The 24,577-nt window shown below is 46.2% G+C and overlaps 1 protein-coding gene across 1 annotated transcript; it reads left to right on the top strand.

Annotated features, from left to right (window-relative positions):
* Nucleotides 1-609: 609 nt before the first annotated feature.
* On the top strand, nucleotides 610-23,890 carry LOC307201969 (ubiquitin carboxyl-terminal hydrolase CYLD-like). The gene is given in 16 exon segments (XM_079951553.1): nucleotides 610-672; nucleotides 5,162-5,623; nucleotides 6,366-6,695; nucleotides 8,273-8,378; nucleotides 11,138-11,532; nucleotides 12,346-12,514; nucleotides 14,727-14,871; nucleotides 16,167-16,289; nucleotides 16,899-16,990; nucleotides 17,356-17,419; nucleotides 17,776-17,908; nucleotides 18,120-18,189; nucleotides 18,192-18,227; nucleotides 19,543-19,661; nucleotides 21,662-21,878; nucleotides 22,232-23,890. Coding segments are annotated over 16 exon segments (2,679 nt in total). The 5' UTR covers nucleotides 610-639; the 3' UTR covers nucleotides 22,417-23,890.
* Nucleotides 23,891-24,577: the final 687 nt, after the last annotated feature.

The raw sequence follows: 24,577 nt of genomic DNA, 5'->3' as shown, positions 1-24,577 counted from the left end.
TTTACATAGACGTATGCAAAATTTTTCCTCCAAAACCAATGAATCTTCCGCTTATGTTCAGATATTTTACTGCACTTAACACTTCACTACAGCAACTAGCCGTGGTAAAAATAGGTCAGGGGGCTAAACTGAGGTTGCCAACCAAACAGAAGGTGGGTAGGGTGGCTAAGCTTGCCTGCTGCTGCCCATTTAACCAAGATTTTATCAAAACAGCACCAGCCAGTTGAAGTTGGCATGATGAACTGTAAATTTATACAAACTGCTGGGTGGTGATGACTTGTCTCCCACCAGTTGTGATTATAATTCTAAACTGTTTTTAATGCTGTATTTTGCTGTAAGCCGCCCTGGAACTTTCTGACGAAAGGTGGGAGACAAGTCATCATTATCCATATAAAGCGGGGTACAGAGGTGATGTTAAAGCTACTTTCAGCCTCAGCTAAGCTCCACCCATCCCCAGCATCATACATTTCTCTCTCCTTCCTCGTTTACATCTGCTTCTATTCCTCCCCAATCTCCGCTCCGATTGGTCGCCTTTCCCTTTCGCGTCGCTTCCCATTGGTTCTCACCTTCCGCCCCTTTAAAAGCAGAGGCAACTTCCTTAAACGTGGTTCCAACATCAGTAGGGGGAAATCTTGTTGCATGCGCTTGAAAAAGTTAAGTCACCGCCTCCAGGTAGGAGCTGAAGGGGAGAGGTGAGTTTGCATTTGACTTGCTGATTTTTTTCGCACACAGGCAAGAATCTGCTTATCTATACGTTTGTTTGTTTGTTTGTTTTTAAATGCTAACTTGTTTCGGAAAGCGAATAGTTCCTTTTTGTTTCCCTTTTGCAACCTGTAAGAGGCTCACCAGGTCGGGGTGTGTCTGCGCTCGTGGGTCAGTGTCTGCCAGAGGCTTAGCCGTGATGGGAACGGCTTGGGATGCGAGGAAGGCATCTGAGCACGTGCAGAGTGTCTCCCAGGGCTCGCAGATCGGGACATTCCACGGCGGGTGTTGAATGCAAGGTAGTTCTCGGGGGTGATTTTTAATTAGGCCTAAAGCCTGGCAACCATTGCGTTCTTTCAGAAATTAAGAAATTTGCATGCATGGAGGAAAGCAGTCGGATAACTAGGTGGCTAAGAACTTCGAGGGCCCTGAGATTGCCAACTGACCAGACAAAAGCCAAACTGGCTTGCTCCTGTTCCAGTTTGGTGCAGCCAAGTGAAGTTTTTTTGGGGGGACAAAGTTGATGAGCCTTATGAGTCTTTAGATTCAAGCTGTTGTTAAAAGGGGTGGTTTCTAAAGTTTGCAATCCTGTGGCGGAAGGAAGGAAACAGGGTGTTGACAGGGAAATTCCTGAGTTTGACTAATTTTTTTCTTGGGGCATTTATTTCCTCTTCCTCTCTTTCTATTTTACTTTATCTGTGGGTTAGAAAAGTCTGCAATTTAATTCTAAAGGCGCAGGCGAGTGAAAAATATATTAGTCCTCTGTGCATATATTTTATTTATATTGGCAATTGCATACCAAGTATTCATCCAGTATTATGGCAACAAGTGTAGGACAATACCCTGGTCCAATTAAAGGAGTTTCAGCTTTAAGGTATGTTTGAACACAAAGTGGTAGAGAGAAGACCCCTCCAAATGTTGTTTTGATTGCAAGTTTATGATTATTTGTGCACATGATGCTAATGGGGAAGTCACATGCCTCCCAGCTTTCAATACTGTTTGTGCTTGGGTCATTCACACTGCTTCGGTTCTAATCTGGAGGGCACCAGGTTGGGGAAGGCTGGTGCTTCAGGAAACCTGGTCCTAAACCAGAAAAGCACAGGTCACATCCACAGCATACATTTAAAGCACACAACTTCCCCAAATGTATCATGGAAACTCTAGTTTATACTTCACAGGGCTGCAATTCCCAGCTCCCTTAACAAACTGCAGTTCCCAATATTGTTTGGGGGGGGTGGTATCCATATGCTATAAAGGTTTGGTGTGGGTGTGAGCAAAGGGTGGGGGGTGTCTCTGTGTATATGCCGTTGGTAATTTGCAAGGTTCCTGGGCGTTGTTATACACCCAGAGCCCAGCATTCTATGGCCAGTGTGGTATAGTGGTTAGAGCGTTGGACGATGACTTGGGAGACCGGGGTTTGAATCCCCACACAGGCATGAAGCTCTCTGGGTGGCCTTGGCCCAGTCATGATCTCTCAGCCTAATCTCACAGGGCTGTTGTGAGGATAAACTGAAAAGCGGGAACCACGTACAGTGGTACCTCGGGTTACATATGCTTCAGGTTACAGACTCCACGGACCCAGAAATATTACCTCAGGTTAAGAACTTTGCTTCAGGATAAGAACAGAAATCGTGCTCCGGCAGCGCGGCAGCAGCAGGAGGCCCCATTAGCTAAAGTGGTGCTTCAGGCTAAGAACAGTTTCAGGTTAAGAACGGACCTCCGGAACGAATTAAGTACTTAACCCAAGGTACCACTGTATAGCCCCTTGAGTTCCTTGGTGGGTGGGAGGTGTATGTAAAATGGAATAAAATAAATAAATCTAAACATATACTTACTCAGATATAAAAGTCCCACTGAAAACAGTACACTATAGAATGGGTGACTAGATTCCATGGTTTTAGGGACAGCCCCCAAATGTCCAAGTGGTGTGGATTTGATTTAAATCAGATTGATTTAAATCACTAGTCAGTAACACCTGATTAAAATCATTTCTTTTTTACAGAAAGACTTATTCTTGCTGGTGTAATCTTAATATTTACATCCAGATGAAGGTTTCATTTCTGGAATAATAAATTTTCAGAGTGCTTTTTACAGTTAAATAAAAAATTATTGATTTTGTTATACTATAAGAAATACATAGATAATTATGAAATTATTGTGAGGTTTAATAAGTTAACTGTTTATATTTGGGCAACTTTTCTGCTGCACTTTTTTGGAAGGAGAAAAATAATCACTTTCTTAGGAACAATTTATTTAACTAAAACAATAACATTATAGCATATGTATCCATGCTTGTTAACTGATGTGGTCAAACAATTTTTTAAAAACAACACTTAGACGGAGTTTTAGAACACATGAAAAACTTAAAACAAATCCTTATTTCCTGATAGACTATGATGTAACTTAAATAGAAAACTATCTTTGAAAAGATTTTTCCTCCAAAAGCATTTTATTTTAAAAATCCAATTTAAATTTTAAAAAATATGATTTAAATGAAACAAATCTGATTTTTTTATTTTTAAAAATCAATGATTTTTATCCACCCTGGGGTGGATAATAGGGGTAAAAATACTGCCATTTCAAATGGCCACTGCATTGCACCTAGGGCTGTTTTGAGTACAGTGGTGCCTCGCAAGACGAAAATAATTCGTTCCGCGAGTCTCTTCGTCTGGTGTTTTTTCCGTCTTGCGAAGCACGGCCATTAGCGGATTAGTGCTATTAGCGGCTTAGCGGCTATTAGCGGCTTAGTGGCTTAGAAAAAGGGGGGGGGGGAAAGACTCGCAAGACGTTTTCGTCTTGCGAAGCAAGCCCATAGGGAAATTCGTCTTGCGAAGCACCTCGGAAAACGGAAAACCCTTTCATCTAGCGAGTTTTTCGTCTTGCGAGACATTCGTCTTGCGGGGCACCACTGTATGTCTCCCTTCCCTAACCCCAAAACCAGAGTACAGTGGTACCTTGGGTTAAGTACTTAATTCGTTCCAGAGGTCCGTTCTTACCCCGAAACTGTTCTTAACCTGAAGCACCACTTTAGCTAATGGGGCCTCCCGCTGCTGCCGCGCTGCCGGAGCACAATTTCTGTTCTCATCCTGAAGCAAAGTTCTTAACCTGAGGTAATATTTCTGGGTCCGTGGAGTCTGTAACCTGAAGCGTCTGTAACCCGAGGTACCACTGTACTGTAGTTTGTTGGCTTTAGGGGCCCCCCTTGAAAATTCCTTATATAGGTACATTGGAAGTTGTCTCCTACTGAGTCAGACCATTGGTCCACCTAGCTCAGTCTACACTGACTGGCAGCAGCGCTCCAGGTTTTCAGACAGGGGGTGGGGTCTGTCCCAACCCTACCTAGAGTTTTCAGGGAACGAACCTGGGAACTTCTGCACACAGAGCAGATGCTGTGCCTCTAAGCCTGTACTTCTGAAAGCCTTGCAGTTCCTTTTAAGCCTGGTAGTCCTTTCTTTTGGTGTTGCACAGTGAACAGCACTCGTTTCCCAAAACCGGTTTGAAGTCCATATAGTGATACCGGTTTCATAATTTTTGACCTGGCAATATACCGCGAATCACGACGTGGATCTTCCTCTTCACCTAAACAGATTATTGCTGCTCAGTACACAGAACATGAGACTCTTAATCTCAAGGTTGCAGGTTCGAGTCTTGTGTTGGGGAAAAGATTCCTGCATTGCCGGGGATTGGGCTAGATGACCCCCGTGTTCCCTTCCAACTCTGCTATTCTACAGTACTATGATTCTCTCTGTGTGTGTTTGTGTGCTATGCAAAAAATCACAATGTGGGGAAAACCGTGAAGCCAGCCAATGCTTCTACATAGCTCCACCCTTATTTCAGACATTGTGATATATCGGCATAATGCGATGATGATAACAACAATAATTTATTATTTATACCCTGCCCATCTGGCTGGGTTTCCTCAGCCACTCTGGGTGGCTCCCAATAGAATAATAATAATAATAGTAATAATATGATAAAACCTCAAATATTAAAAACTTCCATAAGCAGGGCTGCCTTCAGATGTCTTCTAAAAGTCAGATACAGTGGTACCTCGGGTTACAGGTGCTTCAAGTTACAGACGCCTCAGGTTACAGACACCGCTAACTCAGAAATAGTACCTCGGGTTAAGAACTTTGCTTCAGGATGAGAACAGAAATTGTGTGGCGGCAGCAGGAGGCCCCATTAGCTAAAGTGGTACCTCAGGTTAATAACAGTTTCAGGTTAAGAATGGACCTCCGGAACGAATTCAGTTCTTAACCCGAGGTACCACTGTAGTTGTTTATTTCCTTGACATCTGATGGGAGGGCGTTCCACAGGGCAGGCGATGTTTAGCTGGTGAGATATCGCAATGTTGAAAACCAGATATCGCCCAGCCCTACTCATGGCAAGAATGTCAGAAATAGAGGGAATACTGTAGTTAATAAACTGTCTTGTTCTTTTTCCCTTTCTCCTCACACAGGCAATTGATTTGTCTCTCACCTCTTCAGCAGCAATGAAGCCCCGGCAACTCTTAATTGCTGTGAAAAGTTTTGCGGGGCCCAGCAAGGCAGGGCGGGAGGTCAAGGTGGCCAGAGGCAGCCTGCTGTGCCTAGAGGATGGCCGTGGGGCATCGCCAGATGGAACTTTCTGGGTCAGGGTCATGGATACGGAGAAAGTGGTTCTGCTGCCTCCACGGGTAGCCGTGGAACTGACGGGCGCCTGTTCTGGACTCCTGGAAGCTGTGACCAATGGAGATGAGCGCCTTGCGCTGTTCAAGAAGGAGCAGTTGATGCAGCGGCTCAGTGCCCTCCGGGAGGGAGACCGAGTCAGGGTCCAGATCACTTCCGCCTCCGGGAAGAAAGTTCGAGGCATCATTCGATACCGTGGGCCCATAGACAAGAGCAAGCACAATACCAGCATCATCTTTGGCGTTGAGCTTGTGGTGAGTTGATGGGTAGGGCATCTTCTGTGGAGTCCGTTAGCAGGTTTGTTTTTGCAAAAAAATATGTCTGTGCAGAATATATTCTCTCCTTTTTGGAAAACCGTTAAATGGATATGCATGGAAATTTAACAAAGGGGAAGCGAGGAAGTCACTTAACAATGTTAATAAGTATAATTTTAAATAAGATTATGATATGTGTGGTTTTTGTTTGTTTATAATTTTGTGAAAATTAATTTAAAAATTGGTGTGGGGGGGGGAGAAAAGAATATATTCTCTTCTTAGCACACAGTTTTCTAGTTCCTTCTTCCAAGGAAGATAAGACCAGTACACACACATGGGCACCACAGTTTTATCTGCCCATCTGTTTCTTGCCCCACATTGTCCTAATTTATTTCAACGTTGAACTCAGTGGGCAAAGTATAATTGCAAAAAAACAACAAACACAAAAAGGATTTCACATGCATAGATTCAACCTGTATAGCTCTTTCTCTCACACAAGCAAAGGGAAATGGTGTAGGGAACGCTGAAGGAATTATATGGAAGAAAATATGTTCTCAGAGCATTGGGGAGACCCCATGTTCAAATCCTTCTTTGGCCACACAGTTCACTTTGTGATATTGGGCCAGTTGTGGTCTGTTGTCCTAGCCCTACCTCACAGGGTTGTGGTGAAGATAAAATAGGGGTGGGGAGAAATAAAGGAGGGAGCACCTTTGAGATGAGCTCTGTTCCTTGACTTTTGTAGGGCTCAGCAGCCGGGAAGGGTTTCACCGACGGCACTTTCAAAGGCCACAAGTTCTTCTCCTGCCGGGAGAACTGTGGAGTCTTTGTCCCTGTCAACCGGATTGAGCCGGATGACTTGCCCGAAGGCAGCCCACCGGCGCCCCCGAGAGGCAGCGTCCGGGAATGCACGCAGATCCAGCTGACGACGGGAGATCCCTTGTCGACTCCGGAACTGGAGATTGGGGACCGTGTTTTCTTCAAGATGGAGGACAGCACCCCCACCGGCACGGTGGTGTACTGCGACTACCTCCCCAAGAAACAGGAGACTGGGGTGTTCGTGGGGATACACTTGGTAAGGAGGCGTCAACCCTTCTCTACTGCCCTCTGCTGGGAGGCAGAAAGAGGAATTGGGGGGGGGGGTTCAGGCTGAAGGAACCTACTCTCCATACTGCAAGCAATATTTAATCTCACACCCATTTTGAGTACTAGATCCCCCAAAGTGAGTTAAAAGTCGGGGATGATGGACATTGTGACCTTATAAATGCTGTTGGTTAGTTGTTGTTGTTGTTTAGTCATTTAGTCGTGTCGGACTCTTCGTGACCCCATGGACCAGAGCACGCCAGGCACTTCTGTCTTCCACTGCCCCCCGCAGTTTGGTCAGACTCATGTTGGTAGCTTCGCGGACACTATCCAACCATCTCATCCTCTGTCATCCCCTTCTCCTTGTGCCCTCCATCTTTCCCAACATCAGGGTCTTTTCCAGGGAGTCTTCTCTTCTCATGAGGTGGCCAAAGTATTGGAGCCTCAGCTTCAGGATCTGTCCTTTCAGGGAGCACTCAGGGCTGATTTCCTTAAGAATGGATAGGTTTGATCTTCTTGCAGTCCATGGGACTCTCAAGAGTCTCCTCCAGCACCATAATTCAAAGGCATCAATTCTTCCTTATGGTCCAGCTCACATCACTACTGGAAAAACCATAGCTTTTACTATACGGACCTTTGTTGGTTAGTTATTCCCATGTTAAAGCCAGCCAGCATGCTTTAAATCTCCTGGTGCTTCAGGAAACATGTTTAGTGATGGCTTCTTGTGTCTCGTCCGCCCCTGAGTCCTGGGTCATTGGTAGAGCATCTACTTTGCATGCAGAAAATCCATGGTTCAATTAATGGCATCTTTAGGTGAGATTAAGAAAAATTCCCTTTCTGGAATTATTGAGAAGCACTTCCGGTCAGTCCAGACAGTACTGAACTAGATGGACCAGTTGTTCTGATTCAGTATTAATGGATTGATTTAGTGCAGTGGCTCCCAACTGGTGCTTCGTGGATCCCAGGGCGACTGCATAACCCACCCAGGGGGGTCCGTGGCACCGTTCACATAACAAAGACTACCATAGAAATATCAACATTGTCAAAAGTAGGGGGTCCATGGCTTGGCTTTCAAAAAAAAAGGGTTCCTCACAGATTTAGAGCATTTGTACCCTGCTGTTCAACCCAAAAAGGCTCCCAGAGCAGTTTACGTGCCGTCAGAACAAGACAGGCCTCACCCACAGGCAAAACATGGCACACAAAGGAAAGGAGGCAGGAAAGGAAGAGGAACACTTCAGTAAGGCAGATTCTTGTGTTCCCTCAATTCCTCACCCTGGCCTCCACGCCTCACTCCAACCTACTGTTCTGGGTATGCCAAGTGTGGGCTCCAGGTTTTGAAGGCCCAAGACACTCTCCATGGGTTCACCCAGCCCTTCCGTAAGTCTACCTCCCCACGACAGCAAGCCTGGGGGCTCTCATCCATGCGCTTTCTGTTATGTGTGGGCCCTTTGCAGATGCTGGCAATGTCCACCTTAGCACCCACCCCAGGTGTGCCACGTGGTGATTAGGGGACGGGGATGAGCAGCCAGTCCAGAGACCCTAGACTCTTTTTTTCACCGTCTCATTCAGGATAAACCAGTCGGGTCCTGGGATGGCCTCTTCAGAAACCGTGTCCTGTGCCATATCCCATCTCCTGAGTATGGTATGCTCCTGCCCATCTCTAAAGTACACAAAGGTGAGTTGTACAATAACGAAAGTACTTGGGGTGTCGTCTGGTTTTTTGTTTGTTTTTTATGTAGCAGGTCTGAGGGACCTTCCATGTTTTTCGCTCTATAAGACACATTTTCCCCCTCCTAAAAAGTAAGGGGAAATATGTGTGCGTCTTATGGAGCGAATGCAGCTATCTGCGCAGCTATCACTGAAGCCAGAACAGCAAGAGGGAGAGCTGCTCAGCTCCTCTTGTTGTGATGCCTTAGCCTGATCCACCCTCCTCCTTCCACTTCAACAACATTTGATTCAGAATACTTTTTTCCGTGTTTTCCTCCTCTGAAAACCCGTCTTATGGTCGGGTGCATCTTATAGAATGAAAAATAAGGTATATCAGTCCAAGGGCCTCATTTCCATCTGTGCAAACCTCTGGAGGCTACATAAAAAGGGCCCAGGAATGGTCCATCTGGTCTGGTGCTCTTCCCAGATACTTATGGGAAACCTGGAAGCAGGACCCCTGAAAAAGCAGCGTCCTCCACACTTGTGAATCCCATCAGTTAGTATTCATAGAACTGTAGAGTTGGAAAGGACCGCAAAGGCCATCAAATCCAACTCCATGTAATGCCGGAATCTTTTGCCCAACATGGGGCTTGAACTCGCAAGCCTGAAATTAAGGGTCTCCTGCTCTACTGGCTGAGGTTATCCCAGCATACTGTGGGGTTTATGATTTAACCGATCTTAATGCACTGCCAAGTGGGTCCAGTAACTGTTCCCCAGTGGGCACTAGTCCAGCAGAGTTACCAGTTAGCAGAGACTCAGTGTGGGTGGAATCATAGAATCATAGAGTTGGAAGAGACCACAAGGGCCATCGAGTCCAACCCCCCGACAAGCAGGAAACACCATCAGAGCACTCCTGACATATGGTTGTCAAGCCTCTGCTTAAAGACCTCCAAAGAAGGAGACTCCACCACACTCCTTGGCAGCAAATTCCACTGTCGAACAGCTCTTACTGTCAGGAAGTTCTTCCTAATGTTTAGGTGGAATCTTCTTTCTTGTAGTTTGGATCCATTGCTCCGTGTCCGCTTCTCTGGAGCAGCAGAAAACAACCTTTCTCCCTCCTCTATGTGACATCCTTTTATATATTTGAACATGGCTATCATATCACCCCTTAACCTCCTCTTCTCCAGGCTAAACATGCCCAGCTCCCTTAGCCATTCTTCATAAGGCATCGTTTCCAGGCCTTTGACCATTTTGGTGGCCTCCTCTGGACACGTTCCAGAATGCTGGAGCACAGATGGAAAACAATTAATCCACACGACAGACCAGCAGTCAGACATAATGACTTTTATTTCTGCTTTTACAGCTTAATTGGCTGCAGTATATACAAGGTTCCTAAACATTTCCTTGGAGAAAGGCACACTTGGAGAGAATTGCTATCTCTCCCTCCCAAAAGAACCACAGTCCATCAAGAGTGTCCTTGCTTCTGCACAGCTTCACTGATCCACTGCTACTCAGCGATCTCACTGATCCACTCTTCAGCTAGTCACAAACCTCTTCCAGAACATAAGTTTCACTTTTCAGTCCCAGAGAAGCTGCGCATGCGCATGGCTTCATTCCAGTGACCTTGCTTCTCTTGGGAACTTGCTTCACACAAAGACTAAACATAGATAACAATCTCTAGGCAATTTAATGGAAGACAAGGCTGTCAAATGTTTGTGGCTGCCACTACCACTTACAGTAGTTTAGCCATACAAATAAATCCCAGTGGTGGCTGGGGCGACAGGCAAATGTGGGCAGGCCAATGAACCTTAATTTTACCTTTGTGTAGCAAGCTGGTTTCTACACATGCTCGCAAACCCCTCCCTATCCTCTGTCCGGAAAAGAAAGAGGCATAATCAGGGTTCAAGGACAAATTCCAGCCAGGCAAAGGCATTGAACAGGATTGCAGAGGGCAGAGTTTCAAGGGCCAAATAGAGAAGCCTTGGGCCTGAGGTTTCCCTTCTCCTCTTCCTCCTCCTCCTCCTCCTTCGTTAGCAGGCACATGTAACTACTTGGCTGGCTACAGAGGGATTAAGAAAGGATTTTAAGAAGTGTTATTCAATTTTTGACAACTTTTCATAATAATAATAATAGTAGTAGTAGTAGTTGTTGTTTAGTTGTTTAGTCATGTCCAACTCTTCGTGACCCCATGGACCAGAGCACGCCAGGCACTCCTGTCTTCCACTGCATAATAGTAGTAGTAATAAATAGAATAATGAAAAGCGTCAGGTGGTCAGGTTCTATGACATTTTGATAACAAACATCATTTTTAAAAAGTATATATTGCTACGCAGCCAATAGTAAAGCAAAGGTATATCTTTACATGGGGCTTTTTGGCAGCTGGAAGTCACAGGAACTCAGTAAAGCTGTGTATACACCACTCAAAATTAACCAGTGACAGTTACATTTTATAAATTTTATGCAAATTCAGATGGTTTTCTGTGTTTTTGCAAAATTCTTCTTCTTCCAGCTAGTGAGAGGGACCAGGCGGTGAGACCAGCCCCCTCCCCTTTTCCTGTTGGCCTTCAAAATTTTTCCTAGGCATTGTCCCACATTGCCAATTGCATACCCTTAAGGGCTAGAAACTTGTTCAGGTTTCCCTGCCCCTCCATTTTAAAGTTGAGATTCTCTCCTGAACTCCAGAACTGCACACTTGGGAGGGTTAGCGGCCAAATTGGAAGCATATTTTTAGGCTTGAGGTGCTGGATTATGTAATCTGCTGTTGTTTCTCTCTCTCCCTCTCTAAAGAACAAGCTGACAGAATCCCTGAGACTTTGCCCAGCAATTCCTCTTCACCCACCTCAGATGAATTTGAAGATTGCCCGTCCCCCTCATCCATCAAGTATCCCCCCAAACTGGAAGAGTGCTCACCCAAGGAGCCCCTAAACTTGGCTCCTTCCAGAGAACTGGGGGACCACAAGACCAAAGACTTGGGAGTTTTGAAGAAGAAGAAAAATGGGGAGAAGGAGGAAGAAGAAGATGAGGAGGAGGAAGACAAAGAGGAAGAGGAGGACAAGCAGTATAACCACCACCTCTTGGAGATCAATTCCGTGGTGGAGGTGAACGATCCGCCGATCTACGGGGTGATCCGATGGATCGGGGAGCCCCCTGATGAAGATGAAGCTATTGCTGGGCTGGAGCTGGTGAGAACAAGGGTGTGGCAGGCTGGGGTGTGTGGCACCTGAATCACGTGCTCATTTTGTTGCACACAATGGCTTCAGTATAAAATCTGTGCAGCGAATTTCCATATGCTCCACCAAAAATAGTTATCTTTTGCTTGTGGGGGCAGAACGCTGGTCCGTCATCTGTTTGATGTTGAGCTGCCTAATTGCAAGTCTCTCTTGGGGTGAACTATTGGTAATCGTTAATTTAATCTCAGAAACTTCACATTTCAAAGATGCACACGTTTTGCTCAGTTACTCTCCTTCCCTTTGGAAATTGCCAAAAGCCATGAATTTACACACTTCATGCATCCAGCAAGGCCAGCCAAACAAACAGGGCTTCAGCACTGGAAGATTGAACCATTGCAGTAATGGATTAAGGCTCTGCCAGTTGCTCAGAAGTGCAGGTGGATAGAGTACTGTTGTGCTTATGTCCAATTTTCAGACTTCCCATATGCATTCGATCAGCCACAGAACGCTGGATTGGACTCTGGCCTGATCCAGCAGGCTTATCTTATGTTTTACATGAAATGTGCTTGAACTTAAATCTCGCAGCACTGTTATTTCCCCTCTGTGGTACTCATTTACTACCTGTTGAGGTGCGATGAGTCTTGTCTTGCTATCCCAGCTGGTATGCAAAGATGGCATGTGCCATCGCAAGCTGAAGGCTTCCGGTCATAAAATCATAGAACTGTAGAGCTGGCAGGAACCCAAAGGTTAATCTAAGCCCCTCCCCCCAATGCAGGAGCCACAGCTACAGAATCTTGTTAAGGATGGGCCTTGTATGCTTTCCAGGAGGAACCGCTGCCTTCAGGATGCACGGATGGCCAGTACAGAGGGACCCGCTACTTCCACTGCCAACCCAACAAAGCACTTTTCATCAAGCTGCGCCACTGTCGTCCCGACTCGCGCTTCGGCTCTCTGCAGAATCTGGAGAACCCTGTTTTGCGTTGCAACCCCTTGGGTATGGCATAGATCATTATAAATATGTTTATGTCCCATCTTTCCTCTAGGGAGGAGCATGTGATTATCCCTCTTCCCCATTTTATCCTCACGAAAACCCTGTGAGGTGGGTTAGGCTGAGAGGTGGTGACTGGCCGAAGGTCACCCAGTGAGCTCCGTGGCTGAGTGGAGATTCAAACCCCAGTCTTCCTAGTACAGTTGTACTTCCGTTTATGTAACCCTCTGGTTATGTAAACTTTGGGATCTGCGCATGGCAAACCCGGAAGTATTTTACTGGGTTTTGCCATGCGCGCATGGGCAGAAGTGGTCCTCAGGTTGCGGAAACCTCAAGATCCGACTGAACCTCTAGAACAGATCCCGTCCGCAACTGGAGGTACCACTGTACAGCTCTTCTTTTTTTGAAATAATTTTTCTTTGATTTTACAAGTATAAAATTATAACAATACAGTGGTGCCTCGCAAGACGAAAAGAATCCGTTCCGCGAGTCTCTTCGTCTTGCGGTTTTTTCATCTTGCGAAGCAAGCCCATTAGCGGATTAGCGGATTAGCGCTATTAGCAGCTTAGGGGCTTAGCGGATCAGCTGTTAAGCGGCTTAGCGGATCAGCTGTTAAGCGGCATAGCGGATCAGCTGATAAGCGGCTTAGCGGCTTAAAAAAAAGGGGGGGAAAGGGAAAAAAACCCGCAGGAACTCGCAAGACATTTTCGTCTTGCGAAGCAAGCCCATAGGAAATTCGTTTTGCGAAGCATCTCCAAAACGGAAAACCCTTTCGTCTAGCGGGTTTTCCGTCTTGCGAGGCATTCATCTTGCGGGGCACCACTATACAATCATACACATCCAAATTTAAACATTACGGTAGTACCTTGGTTCTCAAACTTAATCCGTTCTGGAATTCCGTTCCAAAACCAAAGCATTTTAAAACTAAGGCACGCTTTCCCATAGAAAGTAATGTGGATCAATGGTCTCGTTAGATAGTAAAATTCCTGTTAAATTGTTGTTTTAGGTTTTTTTAAAGTCCGAAACAGATTAATCCATTTGGGGGCCCTCAAAAAATGTAAAGGTAAAAACCCTGGATGTACATTTCAAAAATATAAGATAAAAAACAAATAAAACCTACATACAGCAACAGTGTTTTGTGTTGTGTAGGCTCCTGTGATGTAAGTAATGGGCCCCGCCTGCTAGCCTGCTCCGTAAAATATCACAAAAAACAGCGACAATTTGTTGTTGACAAAGGACAGCTGGACAAATAAAGGTCCCCATTACCTTCAGTAGCTTAGGGCCTCATCAAACCTGAATCCGGCTCTGTGTCTTATACATTTTTGCTAACTTACTGGGAGTCAGATACCCCTAGTACAGCACTCTTAACCATTATTCCACACTAGCTATCTGTGGAAGGAGCAAGGAAAGGGAGGAGGGCTGAAGCCCAGTGACTGCCAAACAAGAGAGTTGGAAGCGTTCCTTGGAAGGTTAAGCCATCCCATCAGATGTATCCCTGTTCTGTGCCCATTGAAGCTGGGAGGCATCTTGCAGCATTAATCACCTCCCCACTGCTCTGCCAGTGTATGAGGGAAGGACCATAGATCAGTGGTAGAGCATCTGCTTCCCAAGGTTCAGCCCTTGGCATCTCCAGGTTGGGCTGAGAAAGAAATTCTGGAGAACCACTACCAATTGGTGTAAACCAGGCATGGCTAATCTTGGCCCTCCAGATGTTTTGGAATTACAGTTCCCATCATCCCTGACCACTGGTCCTAGCGATGATGGTAGTTGTAGTCCCAAAATACCTGGAGGGCCAAGTTTGGCCATGCCTGGTGTAGACCAGTGTTGGGTCTCTAGCTGTTGTTGGGCTACAATTCCCATCACCCCTGACCCTCTGGCCTTGCTAGCTAGGGATGATGGGAGTTGTAGTCCAACAACAGGTTTGGGAAACACTGGTGTAGACAATAATAAATTAAATGGCCCGATGGACTGACTTGGTGTCATGCAGCTTCCCAGGTGTACACAGTGATTTCATCCTAGGGGGTGGAGGAGAAAGACCGACCCGTTTTCCCTGTCACTTCTAATGTTTAACAGCTTGCTGGGAACCCCAGAGGCGTCTCCACTGCCTCTAAAGCACAAGGTCAAATCCGTGAGCAATCAGGCAAAGGGGTAAAGCAAGACGCCAGGAGGCCCTGTGTTGTTCCTCACCTGTTCTCCCTCTCTCCCCATCCTCCCGAAGACTTCCGTGGGTACGCCAGCAGCAGAGTGGAAGAGGACACGCCACCACCACCGCTGGGTGACCAGGGCATGGAGCATCTCTCAGGATGGAAGAAGGGGATCCAAGGTCACTGCAACTCCTGCTACCTGGATGCCACTCTCTTCTGGTAAGGTTGCAGCGGGGAGCTGATGTGATGCAGAGACCAAGAAGTTAGCTTCCTAAGACTGGGGCAGATGGAAGCCCTGAACAGATCTTGGAGGAGGAGAGGGAAGGGAAATTCCTTGTGTAAACAGGATGACTGTTGGATATCACCCCACAAAAATTATTTCATGTAGATTCAGGCATGTCCAACAGGCAGATCATGATCTACTGGTAGATCATGGGGGTGTTGCAGGTAGATCACGGAATGAAGTTTAGTGATCACCTTTCTTTGGCCAACCCTCCCATAAAAAAAGGTCAACAACTCCTGGCAATGACAATGAGTAGATCACAGTCAGTCTTTTTATACTGTGAGTAGATCACAGGCTCTTGGGACTTGGACGTGCCAGAATATCCGCACATATGTTAGAAATCGCAAATCTGTCACTTGGGACCAAAACATGGATTGGCAAGTTGATTAAACATTTCCGTTCTGACAACCACAGTATTTGCTGCAGAGATACCAACAGATCCAACAATTTTAGCAAGGAGGGATAACTTCTCCATAACTGGACATGTAAACGTTGCATGATCTTATCTTAGAGGGTGGTAATTGCCAGCTTGGAAGCAATATCATTTCATTTTTGTTAGAGCAGCTGATGAAAGCAGAAGCTGAAATGTTTTGCCTCATTAAGAAAATTGGGTGAGGGTTTTTTTGTTGCTGAAATCACAGGAACAATATACTAACTTTAGGTAAAAGTAAAGGAGCCTTGGACCAGTCCAGTCCAGTCAAAGGTTGCGGCGCTCATCTCTTTCAGGCAAAGGGAGCCCGTGTTTGTCCTCAGACAGCTTTCCAGGTCATGTGGCCAGCATGACTAAACCACTATTGGCACAGTAGGACACCGTGACAGTAACCAGAGTGCATGGAAATGCCATTTCCCTTCCCACCACATCAGTACCCATTTATCTACTTGCGCTGGTATGCTTTCAAACTGCTAGGTAGGCAGGAGCCAGGACTGAGCAATGGGAGCTTACTCTGTCACGGGGATTCGAACCACCAACCTTCTGATTGGCAAGCCCAAGAGTCTCAGTGGTTTAGACCCCATTGCCACCCGCATCCCCTTTTCTAACTCTGTACACACAGAGAGGTAGGTAGATAGATATAAAAGGCTGGTTCTGTCCTCTTTTGGACTTAAAAAGACATACATATCTTCTTCTCCGTTCCCATTCCCTGGACTAAACGCTAGAAGCTGCTCCTAAGAGGTGGTAGGGGCAGAATTCAGACATCTCAACAACCACACTTTCTCTTTTTCTTGCTCGTAGCATGTTCACTTTTACCTCAGTGCTGGATTCAATGTTGCTGCGCCCAGCAGACAAGAACGATGGTCCGTCTTACACTGAAACACGGGATCTGCTGAGAACGGAGATCGTCAACCCTTTGCGCAAGTAAGTTTGTGTCGCCCTAGCCATGGCTAAAATGCCTCGGCTACTTCCTCCTCTTCCTTGGATCAGGCCTATGCCATCAGGAGCTGTATGTAATGGGTAGGATAATGTCACAATATGGCATAGTTCATCGGATTTGGCTCTGCGATGACATCGCCGAGGGAAAGTGAAGGCAAAGTTACATTGAGATGTATAAAATTTGATGGGTCTTTCAGAAAAACTCTTTGCTTTCCCACACTTTGAGTCGCTTCCCAAGAAATCCATTACATTTTCTGCTGGTGAACATGTAATGGGGGAAAAATAGAAAATGGGGGGGGGGAGGAGTTCCAGAAGATTGTTTATCCATTTCTTTGTAAACCTTAAGAAATAAGTACAGGTAAGCGAAGCCTCTTTGACCAAGCCTCTGAGCTACTTGGGTTTCTTCTGAGCCTTGTATTTCGTTAAAATGCTCCCATTTCAGTAGAATTCAGAGTGATTTTGCAGAAAATGTAGTATTGCTTATAAGCATGTGTTACATACTGCTGCTGCTTTTCCCAACCACCACTTTCTCTTTCAAATCTAACCTGGTGATAACACCATCGTTGTTGTTGTTTGGTTTTTTTGCGGTGACAGGAATGGATATGTCTGTGCCACCAAAATTATGGCCTTGCGGAAGGTTCTGGAGATGGCTGGACACTCCTCTGGCTTCACCCATGAAGAAAAAGGTTTGATGGCAGCCTGTGCAGCGCTGTGGTGTGCTTGTGTGTTGGACTTTGGATAACTCTGTATAACGAATTAGGAAGGGAGATGGATTCTGTGAACCTCAGAGCATTGTTCCCCCATTCTTTGTGCATCAAACAAACGAGCCCCCAAAGTGCTACATTAAAATCCAGTTCTCAATTTGCAGTACAAAACATGTTGCCAGAAAGGATGAGGATCTTAACTCTCAACTTGATAACTCAGGCAGCATGATTAGTTAGGTTTTTTTGTTTGTTTTTAAGAAATTGATGTGACGGGTGGGAAACTGATATGTTTGAATAAAAGGTGTTGCTGGTGGGGCTTGATTACTTCATGTCCTCTCCCCTTACAGACCCAGAGGAATTTCTCACCCTGCTCTTCCGAGTGTTGAAAATGGAGCCACTCTTCCAGATTCGGTGAGTAAGGCTTACCATCCATTTGCTACATGTGTGTATATCTTCTTATAGACATAAAAATGTAAGGTTGTTGTCATGCTGCAGCTCACATGACTGTCAATAAGTGGCAACTTCCAACTCCAGCATAAGCACCAACTGGCAGGAGCAGCAGAGGTGACCAGTGGCCCAGGCAGGACTGGAGGGTGGGGAGACACTTCGCACAGCATTTTAGCTTCCCACCTCCTGTGAAGGGGAATTGTGGGTGAATCATGAGGGGGAGGAGATTGGAGGAAAGGGTGAACTATGAGCAGATAGGGTAGGTGGCTCGCTTAGATGTTGATGTCTTCTCACCTTTATTTTATCCTCTTCCCATGAAGCTCTGCTGGTCAGGACCCCCACGGCTGCATTTTCTACCAGATATTTATTGAGGATCACCTGACCCGGGCAGTGCCCACAGTTCAGGAGCTTCTGGAGGGGTCTCTGGTCACTGGGGACCTCAAGTTCACAGAGGTGAGTTCAAGGACTGGAAAGATGGTTGGGATCAAGTTCCCCACCACCATGCATGTTGCTGCAAGAGACCATAAACAGGTTCCAAAAACGGAGGTCACCTGTGTTTAGGAGACCCCATTTGTGTGGTGAATGTTATGGAAAGGGCCCTATCAATAACTGCCATCCATTCTCCCTCTTCTCCCATTTCCCATGCTTCCTTACTCCCTGGCAGGCCCCCTCTTGCCTCATCCTGCAGATGCCTCGGAATGGGAAGAACTTCAAGGCCTTTCGCACCATACAGCCAGCCTGGAACTTGACCTCACTGACCTTCTGGAAGACAGTAAGTGGTGGTGATGAGAGGCAGAAGTGAAGAGGGAAAAGGGTGATGATGATTTGTTTTTTTAGAGGACTGTCTCAGAGGGTATGGTGCAGAAAGTGTTTGAGAAAGAAAAGAGGAGTGGGAATGAAGATGGATTTGAGGAACCTGTCCTTTTTTTTAAAAAAAAATGCTGTATCTCCATGCCCTCCGGAAGCTAAGCAATAATTTACAGAAGGGATGAGAAGCCATTCTTTAGTCCAAGGGACACATTCCATAGTGGGCAAGATCCTGAGGGCTGGTGCGTGAGTGTGAGGAAGGAAGGAAGGGTGTGTGTGTGTGTGTGTGTGTGTGTGTGTGTGTGAGAGAGAGAGAGAGAGAGAGAGAGAGAGAGAGAGAGAGAAGACATGAATAGACTGGTGGTTAAAAGAACAAAGAAGGTGTATTACTCCTGGATATACTGGTGGGGAATAAAGTCACAGGCATTTGGCTTTTTGCTCCTGGGAGGTTACTCAAAGGAACGTGGCCTTTGGGTTGGAAAAATGGGTTCCCAGCCCCTGAAATAAAGCGGTCTACTTTGGGGGGAGAAAACTACAAGTGGACAGGAATGGAGAAGGAGGAAACATTACCAAAACAACAACAACAACCCCCTCACTACATTTCAGCCACTTTGAACTCGTTGGAGAAAACACATTGTTGTTGTTGTTGTTTAGTCGTTTAGTCGTGTCCGACTCTTCATGACCCCATGGACCAGAGCACGCCAGGCACTCCTGTCTTCCACCGCCTCCCACAGTTTGGTCTGACTCATGTTTGTAGCTTCGAGAACACTGTTCAACCATCTCGTCCTCTGTCGTCCCCTTCTCCTTGTGCCCTCCATCTTTCCCAACATCAGGGAGTCTTCTCTTCTCATGAGGTGGCCAAAGTATTGGAGCCTCAGCTTCACGATCTGTCCTTCCAGTGAGCACTCAGGGCTGATTTCCTTAAGAATGGATAGGTTTGATCTTCTTGCAGTCCATGGGACTCTCAAGAGTCTCCTCCAGCAGAGAAAACACATACTTCTGATAATTGAGTTCTAGAAATAAAGTTGGGTGAAGAAGGAACTTCGCTTTATCTGTTAGGGGGAAAAGGCTTCTTAGTCAAACTTGCAGAACAGAAAGGTTTTTCAAGAGTTCCAATTCTGGGGGGGGGAAAGGCATTTTTGGAATGTGTGCAGTGGAAGTGCTTCTAGTTTACCATCACTATAGTTGTTGTGTGTGTGTGTTTTTAGGCTATTTGTGTCTTTAACCCAAGACTTCCACTTCTTTGACTGACCCAAATGTGTCCAATCCACCCATTGCAGGCCCCCGAGAGTGCTGCATTTGCCAAGGGCTGGCTGTGACTGAGTGTCCGGATTGCTACAGGGACCACAGCTTTGGGGCTCACCACATCAAGCAGTTTTGCAAGCTTTGCAGTCAGCAGGTACCGTGGGGTTGGTCACCAAAGCAGGATAGAATTTCATTGATTTCATGTTATCTGTATTCCGCTTGTACAAAAATGGTCTTTTAAGCAGTTCACAGAGAATTCTGCAATATCTTTGAGTGAAAATGAGTTATAGTGGGGAGTGGGAGATTATAGGCTATCTAGTCCAGTCGCCTCAAACCCTTTGAGACCAGGGAATCTCATCTTTAGCCCAAATATGTATTTGGTATTTGAAGAATGTAATCCAGAATGTGGCAGCCAGACTGGTGATTGGGAGCGGCCACCAAGACCATATAACACCAGTCTGAAAGACTTACATTGCTCCCAGTACGTTTCTCAGCACAATTCAAAGTGATGGTGCTGACGTTTAAAGCCCTAAATGGCCTCGACCCAGTATACCTGAAGGAGCATCCAACCATCCACTGTCCAACCATCTTGTCCTCTGTCGTCCCCTTCTCCTTGTGCCCTCCATCTTTCCCAACATCAGGGAGTCTTCTCTTCTCATGAGATGGCCAAAGTATTGGAGTCTCCACCCCCATCGTTCTGCCTGGACACTGAGGTCCAGCACTGAGGGCCTTCTGGCGGTTCCCTCACTGCAAGAGGTGGGGTTACAGGGAACCAGGCAGAGGGCCTTTTCCGTGGTGGCACCTGCCCTGTGGAATGCCCTCCCATCAGACGTCAAGGAAATAAACCTGACTTTTAGAAAACAACTAAAGGCAGCCCTTTTAAGGGAATTTTTAATGACTGGTGTTTGATTGTGTTTTTATTATTAGGTTGGGAGCCGCCCAGAGTGGCTGGGGAAACCCAGCCAGATAGGCAGGGTATAAACAAACAAACAAACAAACAAAATATTATTTATTTATTATCTTGGGATTGGGCAGCCAAGTGAATTAAGGATGAGTTTAATCCATCAACATGAACAAAATATTGCAGCGCACCCTCGCTTCCTAGCAGGAGTGTTCCTGTTTAGGGTGGTCATCCATGCTCTCCCTCCCAACAGGCCAGTCCGCCATTCAGCATATGGCCGCTTCTTCTGAAAGAAGCTAAATTGCCTCTCTCTGCCACCCCTCCCTCTCCTCAGAAAACTTTCAAATGCTCCAGTCTTAAGGTACCACTTTAGCATTCTCAGCCCACCACATTAACGGTGTGATCAAAGAGTGCCAGCTTGGGGTCGGGGATAGACCTTGAAGTCTCTAATTTCAGTTATGCCCTGTGCAATGCCAAAACTCAGTGACCCTCCACCTCTCAGGCTCCATCCTAAATAATAGTAGTGGCGTCCACCCTGTGGAACGCCCTCCCACCAGATGTCGGGGAAATAAACAACTATCTTGACTTTTAGAAGACATCTGAAGGCAGCCCTGTTTAGGGAAGTTTTTAATGTTTGATGTTTTAGCATGCTTTTAATATTCTGTTGGGAGCTACCCAGAGTGGCTGGGGAAACCCAGCTAGATGGGTGGGGTATAAATATATTATTATTTATTTATTATTTATTATTTATTATTTATTATTTGTCCTGCTGGATTAGGCAAGTGACTCATCTAATCTAGCTTCCTGTTCCTGCACTGGCCAACCAGTTGCCTGTGGAACTGAGCACAAGAACACGCTCCTCTCTTGCACTTTCGGGAATCTCATATCCACACGTTCTGTGTGCAAAAGCACTTTATTTTGCCTGCCCTGAACCTTCCAATATGCAGCTTCGCTGGATGTCCGAGTTTCTAGTACAGTGGTACCTCAGGTTATATACACTTCAGGTTACAGACTCCGCTAACCCAGAAATAGTACCTCAGGTTAAGAACTTTGTTTCAGGATGAGAACAGAAATTGCGCAGCGGCGGCAGCGGGAGGCCCCATTAGCTAAAGTGGTGCTTCAGGTTAAGAACAGTTTCAGGTTAAGAACAGACCTCCAGAACGAATTAAGTTCTTAACCCGAGGTACCACTGTATTATGAGTGAGGGAGAAGACTTTCCTTCTTTTTTCTACCTCATTTCCTGCCCTCTGTAGGTCCACAAACACCGTGCCCGGCGCAGCCACCAACCTCGCCCGCTGCATCTCCCCGAGGAGCTTTCCCGCTTGGCCTCCTTGCCGGACTTCATCCCCCGCCAGACCATGCAACTCTTCGGCGTCCTTTGCATCGAGACCAGCCACTACGTAGCGTTTACCCGCCATGGCCCAGATGTCCACCAGTGGCTCTTCTTTGACAGTATGGCTGACCGTGAGGGTGAGTGGCCTTATCCTGCCTGTTTGGAAGAACACCCAGAGCTACTTCCTGTCATAAACTCGGAAAAAGGGGTGTGGGTGGCACGGCGCTGTGGTCTAAACCACTGAGCCTCTTGGGCCTGCTGATCAGAATAATAATTGTTATTGTTATTGTTCTTATTGTTATTATTTGTTTCCCCAGCCACTCCGAGCGGCTTTCAACAGAGCGTATTGCCTGAAGGGTGGGATATAAACTGAACGAATTAATAGTTATTTCCCCCCATGTAGATACACTTTTTGGGGAGCCTTTTGGTTTCTTTTTCTCCTTGTCTTCTTCCCCTCCTCCTAACCCTATTAATTTCCTTATTTTTCCAGGTGGGCTGAATGGCTTTAACATTCCCCAAGTCACGCCCTGCTCGGAAGTAGCGGACTATTTGGCAATGCCCCCTGAGGCACTCCAAGGCCTGGATCCCAAATCCTTGCCCACGTATGCCCGCCGGCTGCTTTGTGATGCCTACATGTGCTTCTACCACAGCCCTTCCCTTGGCCTGTACAAATAATACAGGGTGAAGAATGTGAGGTTCCAGGAGATGGAAATACAGAATTCTAGGACTCCCATGCCTGGACAGGTTATGCTGTAGATGTGGCTGGGAACCTGAGTCTCAAACCAGAGTTGTCCAGATTCCCAGCCCGCAACAAACAGTGTGGAAATGTGGGCTACAGCTACACAGAACCCACTTCCTTCTTCAGGACCATTCTCTGCCCTGATTGGCTTGCAGTAATCCCTACCTGGATTGGATGAATTGCACACTGGTTTTTAGAGACTGGCCTATGCAAACTTCTTAATTTAGGTTGGGGTGGCGGTGTTTTCTCTCTTCCTTTTCAACCCAAGGGTTACATTTCCTCATGGGCAAATTTTCTGGGGCCACATGTGTGTTGGTTAGGCAAAAGTAGTTGGAGCACTTTTCTCATTCAAAATTTTTAAGTTTTTGTGCCATGCCTTGGAGGTTGCTACACACACACACACACACACACACACACACACACACCCCTCGTGTGAGAAGCAGCCTCAAAAATTCAGAAGTGCATTCCGGACAGTAAGAAGCACATGAGGGAGTGAAACTGGGCCAATGAGGGTTGTGGCTTGGGAGATGTAGTGCCACCTTATAAAAAGACACGGCCTGGTGGGGGCATCTTGAGGGCCATATAGCCAGGACCAGAGGACCGCATTCAGCCATTGGGCCTGAGTCCTGTCCCTTCTGATTTAGACAAGTCATCCCTGGAGTCTTTACCCTCACTCCAGAGTATTGGTGGTAGCTACTCCACATGGACAGAAAAACTGCTTGTCATCCCTTCAGACCAGGAACAGGACACCTGTGGTCCGTCCAGATGTTGTTACTCTAATTCCCTTAATCCCTGGTCATGGACTTGCTGGAGCTGATGGGAGTTTGAGACCAGCAACATCTGGAGGGCCACAGGTTCCTCACAGCTGCTTGAAACATTCCACTGACAGAGGCACTTTGTGTGTCAGTGACTTCTGTTTATGTTACCTGTGGCCACCTCCATGCTCTCCTTCCTGCCCACTTTGAATAGTATGTATTTATTGATCCTAAATTACTGTATTGTGAAGGACACCCCGTGCCACACAAACCTGTGTGAACCTTGTTGTCCTAGTTGGACGTTGACCAAGTCTTCCTGCTATCTGAAGTTCAGGTGAGAACTGACTGGAGGGCGTCTTTCACCTGTGGCGCCTCATAATTAGAATTCCCTTTCCAAAGAAGCTTGCCTGGTACCACTTTTCTCCTCCCAGCACTAGGCTGAGGCAGAATTGTGCAGGTATTCCAGCATTTTGTGTAGCTGGGGTTTCAGGTTTCTGTGCATTTTTTATTGTCGTTGTGTAAAGGCCAACATTTTTGTACTGTACATTTGAATTCCAATGTATTTGTGTGCATTGCTTTCAAGGCACGCTAGCCTGAGAGCTTTTGCTGAAAGGGTGGTTTATAAGCTTTAAAATAAACACATAGCTGTCTCTGCCTTCTGAAGTGTTTCTATTATTTAATTGGCTGTGGCTGTTTCCTCATGAGTATTTAATAGAACTAGTGTGATATGCAACCAAAGAATGTGTCTTGCCAAATGCAAGGTGGCTGTTTTGTTTAAGATTCAGAAGCAATATGAAACACAAGTGGGTGAGAAGAGGATTTTATTCCTAAATAGCAAGCAATACATATACATACATACCAGGACATGCAGTTCTATCTGTCACTTGGAAGCCCCCAAAGAAGTGGTGAAGTGACTCCCTCAGGTAGCCTTGGATTGCATTGCCCTGCAGCCAATCAGTCCGTGCACAAGCTTCTAAGTTTCTCGGCTATCTATAAAAATCAGGTGGTTTGAGCAACCTCCTTTCAATGCCCTCCCTCCAGTAACAATTTCAGGCATCAGAGAAGGTTCCCAGCATTGTTTTCCTAGACTGATTCAGGTAGCTGTGAGTGTGGATTCAGCTATTCTCAACTGATTTTGACACCAGAGAAGGTTCTCACACCTTCAAAAACTTAGCAACTGCAAGGGAGGTGAAAGGAGCAGAGGCAGGAAGGGTAACCATGTTAGAATCACTACCTCCTCGATATACAATTGGTCTTCCAGTTGGATTTTCCCATACAGACTGCAGTCTAGGGTGTTGCTGATTGCTGCGACTTCTTAAGCGGTATTTTGGTACACTGCTTG

The sequence above is a fragment of the Podarcis cretensis genome (genome assembly GCF_951804945.1).
Source record: "Podarcis cretensis genome assembly, chromosome: 13".
Classification (NCBI taxonomy): domain Eukaryota; kingdom Metazoa; phylum Chordata; class Lepidosauria; order Squamata; family Lacertidae; genus Podarcis; species Podarcis cretensis.
The sequence above is the reverse complement of the archived record's forward strand: the minus strand, read 5'-3'. Positions and strand labels throughout refer to the sequence as shown.